This window comes from Ptychodera flava, chromosome 22 (genome assembly GCF_041260155.1).
Source record: "Ptychodera flava strain L36383 chromosome 22, AS_Pfla_20210202, whole genome shotgun sequence".
NCBI lineage: Eukaryota > Metazoa > Hemichordata > Enteropneusta > Ptychoderidae > Ptychodera > Ptychodera flava.
This window is the reverse complement of record NC_091949.1, coordinates 32,065,733-32,074,348: the sequence shown is the minus strand read 5'-3', so window position 1 is coordinate 32,074,348 and position 8,616 is coordinate 32,065,733. Positions and strand designations below refer to the sequence as shown.

The 8,616-nt window shown below is 37.2% G+C and overlaps 1 protein-coding gene across 1 annotated transcript; it reads left to right on the top strand.

Moving 5' to 3' along the window:
• Positions 1-116: 116 nt before the first annotated feature.
• On the top strand, positions 117-8,141 carry LOC139123208 (S-phase kinase-associated protein 1). Its single transcript, XM_070689315.1, has 5 exons — positions 117-251; positions 2,798-2,894; positions 3,144-3,358; positions 4,158-4,298; positions 5,331-8,141. Exons 2-5 carry the CDS (start codon positions 2,798-2,800, stop codon positions 5,364-5,366), a joined length of 489 nt encoding a protein of 162 aa, XP_070545416.1. The 5' UTR covers positions 117-251; the 3' UTR covers positions 5,367-8,141.
• Positions 8,142-8,616: the final 475 nt, after the last annotated feature.

Genomic DNA, 8,616 nt, shown 5'->3' with positions numbered 1-8,616 from the left:
CAATTGAAGTATGTCAAATGTAAATAAACAATTTATTTAAAATTTTTACTTTTAAATTTATCCCCACAAATATCTATATAATCAATGTATTATTTGTCAGTATCTGTGGCGAATAACAGCGCTGGTTGTTACTTACGAAAATCAGTTTCAACATTTGTATAAACAGCAAATTCCCTGCTGCATCCTTGTCGAAAAGCGCTTGGCACAGACTATCCTTATCGTATTCAAATTTTGCTGCTGTTACGACAAAGGTGAGCGGAAAATTGAGAAAATGTAATTTCTCTTAGAAATGTTTTGCTTCTGCAGTTTTTGTCCTTGAGTAAAACAAACATGCTAAGAATACCTTTGTGATTATTACAGTTACGTTGTGCACCAAGTGAAAATGGCCGCCACTTCGGGTCGCTATGAATCGTCGAGTTCATATCACAGGATAATGTGTTGTTATAAAGGCGACATACATGTACTTATCGCGGCGGAAGTGTTGCACCTTTTTGTTTGTCTGCTGTGACGTTTACCCTCCTCACCTTTACAAAACTGCGGACGTATTCACTGAAACCATGCCTTCAGTGTATATTGGCTTGAGTGGAACGACTGTTGAAGTTTTCGTCCAAATCGAGACTCGCCGTCACGATGTTTCTGTTCTACCGATAAGGCATGATGATGCTACAACAGTTGTACCCCGATGGCTGTTGATGGCTGCGGTTGCTTCGCGCGCGCGATGCATCAACAGACAAGAGCGAAGCCATTGCACGTCCCGGGCTACAACTGTTGCAGCTGGAATTTGCCCATGTCTGTCACGTCGTTGGGACCCGTATTAAACCCTTTCAGCCACATTTTACCCACTGGTACTATGGCACGTCGATCTAGTCATGCATTTTTTTCGGTCGGGGAACAACAATACTAGGGGTTGAGTAACTTCAAGAATTGTAGTTGAGGGTTGTTGGATGTGGTTCTGTTGACTAATATTCGCCTTCTCAAGGCTACTAGTACAAGTACAACTCGTACTGTGTCTTTCCTATGGCAATTTCGCACTGCAGATGTGGAGTGCGTGTGTTTCAACATACCAACTCAACATAGCCTACTCTGCTATCATTTTGGAATTGTGATGGCCAAATAAAATGGATGACTTTACTCTTTTTCGCTGGAAAATGAAATTTAATGACTAAATTAGGCAGTGATTTCAAAGTGGATCACCATTTTGCAACAATTGCAAAATGGTAGTCCAGTGCGACCCTACATGTGCACAGCAGACGAGCAACATGCAAAATTGCCATAGTAATTACAAAGTATGAGTTGTATTCTTGGAAATGAATATTGAAGTCAACATCCATCTCAAGCAACCCTTAGGCTACAATTATTGCAGTTAAGGGTTGAGTTGATACAAGATGGTTTACCAACATGATCTCAAGTAATCTTCAGAATTATGATTAGAGAAGAACTCTTGATTCAATGAACGTTGAGCCCAAAGTGAGAAATCTGTACCTTGACCTCTAGATCCACCAGTGCATCATCAATAATCTTTTTGCTGGCCATACCATCATGTGATCATTGTAGCTCAAGCTGTATTTTGCCACAGTCCCTCCACCCAACCACAGTCTCTCCTCACTATGATATTAAAACAACAAATATGCCACTTACTGACTCCTAATATCATCCGTTGTTTTCCGCTGCAAGATGGGAATGGGACCAACTAAGAGAAGTCAAATCAACCAAGGTACTTTGGTTGAATCAGCAAAAGGATTTGTGAAGGACAGTCTATATTCAGGAAACAAACAGAGGGGCTTCATTCAATGACCTGCTAACATGAGTATGATATGCAAGGTGCCTGTTACTCTGTAGCTATAGGTCAGACAGTTGCCCGGCTCCCTCTTGGTTCGTTCTTCTTGTCGCCAAAAAAAAAATGAAGACAAAAAATGATCTTTTGGTGTAGGAAACAGTATTACATATACAAATAAAGGGAAGCTACAGGAAATTGTGTCACTCATTTCATTTAGATCCTACTGCATTTTTTTTTTATGTGCATGCATTGGTTCACAGTCCCTCCACAGGGAGTGACTGTGATTGGACGATTATGGCACGGAGAGTGTAGAAAGACTTTCGATGCAACTAAAACCAGGTTCACATTAGATAAGATTGGAAATCGTTTACGGATACTGTCCATGCTCTGTAAACTTGGAAGGATTAATAATTTTGAGTCCATTTGTGTCCAAAGAAACAATGTTAAGAATAAGTCTTTTGTCTTGGTATTTAAGCCAGTTTAACAACTCCATCACTTCAAAGTGTGTATCCATCTTTATGGCCAAGTATTGCATGATATTCAGGATGGTGGATGTGAATGATGTTGCTGTGGCATGTCTTTGTGGGTTTTTACCTGCATACATCGCCTAGACCTGGTCTGCATTTATCTTTATAATCTGAGTACAGCGCAATGGGCCAATGGCAGTCATTTTACCAATTTATCACTGGATACAAATAGTGACCTTACAGTTGCATTTGGAAAGTTCCTGAAATAGCTTGGACTGTTCACGCAATATTTTATGGATAGCAGTTAATCAGCTTATGGATCAGGTCTGGCTGGTAATACGATCACAAATATAAACTGTTCTGGGAACAGTGTGAACTATTCACACATAATTTTTAACAGTGTATTTATATGCCAAGTTTAAGTGCCACAACCTGAGATGGGGCAATAATACTCTTGGATCACTCTATGACACAGACAGTAAAGGAGAATGACTAGCTTACCATCATTTGCATCAGACTTGAGATTACCGGTATTTAACAAATTTCATTTCAGATGCCCAACATAAAGCTCCAGAGTTCAGATGGGGAAATATTTGAAGTAGATGTTGAGATTGCTAAGCAGTCAGTTACAATTAAAACCATGTTAGAAGGTAAGCTCCAATCTTTTCAGTGTCAGAGGGAGTGATGATATACGAATAGTTTGAAAAACTTGTACCAAGTTTCTTCCTTTGAAGTGTAAGTCCGTCCTTTTATTACTGCCTTGTAGAGACAGAACTGCCATCTCCCTGCACTATCATTTGGGCATATGCATCATTTCAAAATTTGATAATAATGGCAAGTTGCAAGGAGGTACTTTGAATGATATTGAATTGTGTAATGGCTTTCCTATTCTCTAACAGATCTAGGAATGGATGAAGATGATGACGATGCAATTCCCTTGCCCAATGTTAATGCAGCTATTTTAAAGAAAGTAATCCAATGGTGCACACATCACAAAGATGACCCACCACCACCAGAAGATGAAGAAAATAGAGAGAAAAGAACAGATGACCTCAGTCCATATGATATTGAATTTCTCAAAGTAGACCAAGGAACCCTCTTCGAACTTATTTTGGTAGGTGACCTTTGATCTGTTGTATCATGTACTGATAGTATTTTGTTGTATTGTTTAAAAAAAGTTAACATGTGTCAGACATGGTAAGCTATCCAATAGTGAACTAACTTAAATGTATATGTGAAACCAGGCTATAGATATGAATGGGTTTTGGAAAAGTTGTCTGATTGTTATTTACATTTTGTCTTACAGTTTAAAAATGCTAATGTTTACTTTTTTCAAAACGTGTAAGAGAAGGGAAATTTTATTTTTGATGTACAGTTTGCAAGGTGTTCAAAAATTTTTCAAATAGGTAGGAAATTCAGATTGTTAGACTCAACTGCTCAGCGCTCCCAGGCCTGAACCATTACATATCAGGGTGTTTCAGGTATATAATCAACTGCTCAGCGCTCCCAGGCCTGAACCATTACATATCAGGGTGTTTCAGGTATATTATCAGAAAGTCAGGCCTAAAAGGGCCAGTGAAGTGAATTTCAAAGTTTGTATTTCTATTGTGGAAGAGACATTTGATACTAAAAGAGATTGTAATAATCAGTGACAACTCAAAATCTCAGATATGCTGTAAGCAAACAGAGCTTTTCTGTTTGGCAGTGACACAAATTACATTAATTGGATCAGTATTTGGGTGTTGAAAATTGAAAATAATTGTAAATATGTAGCATGCAACCATTCTCACTATGGTTGGTTTTCAAAAATCATTCCATAGTCCTGAGTAGTCGTTAGGTGTAAACATGCCTTAACATTATTACAACAAACATAAGTAGGAACAGGTCAACTCAATTCCTTGCCTTCTTTGCAGGCTGCAAATTATTTGGACATCAAAGGTTTGCTGGATGCAACATGTAAAACAGTAGCAAACATGATCAAAGGCAAGACTCCAGAAGAAATCAGGAAGACATTCAATATCAAAAATGATTTTACCCCGGCAGAGGAAGAACAGGTACACCTAGATTCCTTCTCTCTCACTCTCTCCATCTTTTGCAGTGTTCTTGGTTTTATCCCTCAGGATGTCTGTCTCCCTCCCTCTCTCCTGTCTCATTCTTTACACTTTCAACCACATTGTTGGTGACTTTCTATGCACATGATTTTGTCACAGTTTTTTTAGCGCCAAGGTACAGCAATTCACAGAAGGAGTCAGTCTTAGCCCACATCTTTCAGTAAACCTCCTTCTGCCCACATTTCAAAAGCCATACACCGTAGCATCACCTTTTTTGCATGTACTGCCCTGCATAGTGAACTGGGCTTTTTTCCGCAAGCTATCAGGCTTGGTGATAATGTCAACATCTGCTACTCGTTTTAAGGGGTGAACCATTTGACATTCAGGGGTGTGAGGTAACTACGGGAGATGGTTGAAAAGTCATTTTTCAGCCACAAGGGCAACAAATGTTTTATCTCCCAGTTTTTACCCCACTTTTTACTTGAAAATTAATATTGATTTTGTTTGGTTAACTCAAAGCAAAGTTTTTCGTCAAAAGAAACCATAAAGTAAAACAACATTTAATACTTGTACAAATAAATATGTAAACATAACTGACTTTACAGTAGTTATGTTTATTTTCACTGAAGGAGGTTCACAGCCATTGACAAGATTTTTGTCATGGTAGGCACACCAGGAGCACTAATCTATTAAAAAGTTATTTCTTTTGTCATACTTTTGTCATACTCTGAATGTATATCTCAGACATTCATCCATCAATTATTCCGTACATCAAAATAAAAATCATTCCATCTGTGCATGTATGCAGGACAGAGCATGCTTCCAATATTGACTGCCTAACTTTGATGTAACGCTATCATTTTCTGTGTAATAGTTCATGTTGTGTACAAGTCTACACAGATATCAATACTTTCCAGACTAAATAAAGAGTCGATGATATGCAGCAATTTGGACACCCAGACATAGATCATTTGATTCTGTTACTTGGGTGTGCACACTGATGATCGCTGATCGCATTTTCCTATCTTTTATCAGGTGAGGAAGGAAAACAGCTGGTGTGAAGAAAAGTAAAGACCATGAAATAGCTAAGTTGTACAGACTTGCAACAATTTGAAATGTACATAACATGTTAATGCATAGATGCTACAAGTCATAGATAGGAACAGTGCTTTGCTTACATTATCATTTGTCCAATCACAACACTAGTATCTTTCACCATTGTGAATTTTTTAGTTGTCTGTTTTCCCCGTGAAGTGTACACTGGTTTGGTACTTTCAGTGATGTCATCATAGAAAGCCTAGTTTACACCCGGTAATAAGGTAGGGGGTTTGGGCAATTGGGCAAAGTCAAGTCAGAAAGTGTATGTGAATTGGTTGCAAAGACATACCCTGTATGAACTGGGCACTTCTTATGTCTTTCAGCAAGTCCTAAGATTACATTTCTTTTTGACTGACATTAAATTGACAAAGGAAAAACATAACAGACCAATTTTGAAAATTTTAAACGCTTCATATATATTGTTATATTTAAGTGTTCTACTGTAAAGTTGATGCATCAGAACTTATTACTATTCAATGATTGAGCTGTTTTGAATTCTTTCAAAGTAGGAGGGGCTGAGTGTTTTCATGTCTTTTAATCTGATAATCCACCAGAGTCACTGTCTAGTAATGTAATACCTATGTAAAATGTGTCCAATCCATTGTAAGGTACGTTGTTGTGTCCTGTCCACCCTGCAAATAGCCATTGAACGGGACAGTCAAACTCTTTTATATTACCAGCACTCTTAGGATACTGCACAACTTTGCATATGAAATGTTGAAGTTTCCTTCATCTTGCGTTTGGTCCAAACAGGAAGCTCACAGATATTTACTTCCTCTTCATGTGAGGCAATGAAATGTTTAAGAAATGTGAAATTAACCCTCAGTGTTTGTTGTTCAGCCAGTGCTTGTTACCTTTATTTTTAAAAATAAAAATCTTTCATGAATTTATTAGACCATAATGTTTGTTGTTTCAGTTTCACAAATACAACCCATACATGTGAAATTACATCAAAGAATACTGATATTCATCAATGAGATATCAAATCTCTGTTGTTCCTGAGCTTTATCAATATCCGTTTGATAACCAGAAAGACATAAATAATCATCATCGGAATCCAGGGCCTCTCTTCTCAGGTCAAACTAGTGTATGTTAGTACTAAAACTGCAATTTAAGTTTGTCATTGTGTAATTAATTTATTCTGTCTCTTGTCTGTCCAAACATAAAGGGTGAAAATGGTGTAGCTTTCCATTATTGCATGAAGCACATAAGAATGCACTTAAAATCTTTCTCTGGAATTCCTTTGAAAATGTTACTTGTCTCTAGTCGAGATGCAGTATCTGCATCAGAACTGTTGAACTGTGTGGATAAGAAATTTGAATAAGACCTTTATTGTTGTGATGAAATCTCACCATTGCTGAGTTACTTCCATTGCTTTTAGGAGCACAAGTTTGATGATTCATGAATGAGCAAGGTCAACCACTTTGGAGCCATATTATTGCATATTATTATTGGCCTTAAGTCACTTTTGTCTTCTGCTCAGAGAAATACGAGTTTGGATTTATCAATTTTTCAGTCAACTTGAGTAGACAGTAGTAAGATTGGAAAGCCGCGTGTTATCGCGATAACCGCTAGAGGGAAATGCATTATTGCCGTTGCTACAAGTGTCTCACTGTACCAGCACAGTGTCAGTAGAACCTAAAAGGGTCAGTAGCTGTAACTTTGTGGTTTTGTCACTGCTTGTGTTTTCAATAGCAACAGTTTCTTGTTCTACTCCCCAAAGCATGTTTAGTTGCACTGGTATTCAGCTTGTCAGTGCAGCCTGCACGTGTCGTTGACAATGGTATTCTGGGCTAGATTAGAATTCAAACTCAAATTTATAACAGAGCGTTTATCAAGTGCAGACACTCTGTTGGTTAGCTAATATAATGTGTTTTGATATGTTGAAGTCAATGACTTGACTAAGGCACAGTTTTCAGAGTGAAACTACTTCACATGGTAATGACTTGTGATAAAGTATTGAAAATAACTTTGTTAGAAATAGGTCAAACCCGGAATTCAAACAGACCACAATACAAACAAACACATGTGCACAAACGTGCACAGTACATGTATTTCCATGTGCATTTGTACACATTGATTTGTTTGTACCGCCATCACCTTATCTCTTGGTGTAATGAGTCTGTAGAACACATCACATCCTTTTTATTCTGGAGTAGAACCATTCCATAATAGTTAACAGTTTGAGAAAAGTTAACCTGTGTTCCACATACAATTTGCTTATGCACATTTTGCCACCAAACGACTGCAATGATATTGGAAGACTTTGTTTGTCAAGTTGTGTGAAAGCATGTATACCACAATCCACCAAGCTTCTTGTTTCTTTTGAATGAATTAAATTTTTGTTGTTTCATGACAGTTTCAAGTATTTTGAAGTTTTACCTTGTATAGGTTTGATCGGACATTTTTGAAGATTTATCCTCAGAGAGATTAAGACTTTCAAAAACTGAAGATGATTAGCATTTTGCATCACGTAAGTTTTTTTGCAAGAAAATGTAGTTTACTTACACAGTGTTGACTCTATATGAAAATTTACAGATTTTCAAACAATGATAATTATAACATTGACAGTTTAACCTTTAATAATTCACATCATAGAATCAGTTGAATGTTCAAATAATCAAACCAGCTCCTAAATGTCCAAAGAAAATTTAGTGTAATTTCTTGGCTTTCAGTGTTTTTAAAAGATTTATTTTTTTTGTATTTGTATGCAAAGGTTAATGAATAAAATTGAACAAAAGCTCCCGATGCTATGGTGTCAGTATGTCTTATTTTCTTGTGTATGCATTAACCCCTTCAATAGCTTGAATACCAGGTATTTCTGGCGCCATAGTGAATCACCATGTTTCCTAGGAGATGATATACATTTTCATTTTACTTTTGTACATAAGATACTTGTAACATTGGCAATGAAAGTTGAGGGGTTAATGCACCATTGGCAGTAATGCTTGTATTCTGTTTTCGTTCTCGCCGTAAAATTGAGTTTCTTACACAACAACTTAGTCCAATATAGTGCAGAGTGCAACTTGTCAACACTGTTTTTTCGTAATATCCAAGATTACTGCAGACCGCTGAACTTTTGTTGAGACAATTCGTATGTCAACAGCAATATGGTATGTTGTACAGAATGCATTATGTCTGTGAAACTGACATCTTGTATTTGAACATCATTTTACGGAAAAGAATATGTCTGAAGACATAGATCATTTATCATGCCACTCTC

What these genes read in the sequence shown, in the direction of transcription:
- LOC139123208 (XM_070689315.1), top strand. Translation starts at nt 2,798, where the DNA reads ATGCCCAACATAAAGCTCCAGAGTTCAGATGGGGAAATATTTGAAGTA. An exon ending in AATTAAAACCATGTTAGAAG is followed by an intron (nt 2,895 to 3,143) that starts GTAAGCTCCAAT and finishes ATTCTCTAACAG; the next exon opens with ATCTAGGAATGGATGAAGAT. An exon ending in CCCTCTTCGAACTTATTTTG is followed by an intron (nt 3,359 to 4,157) that starts GTAGGTGACCTT and finishes CCTTCTTTGCAG; the next exon opens with GCTGCAAATTATTTGGACAT.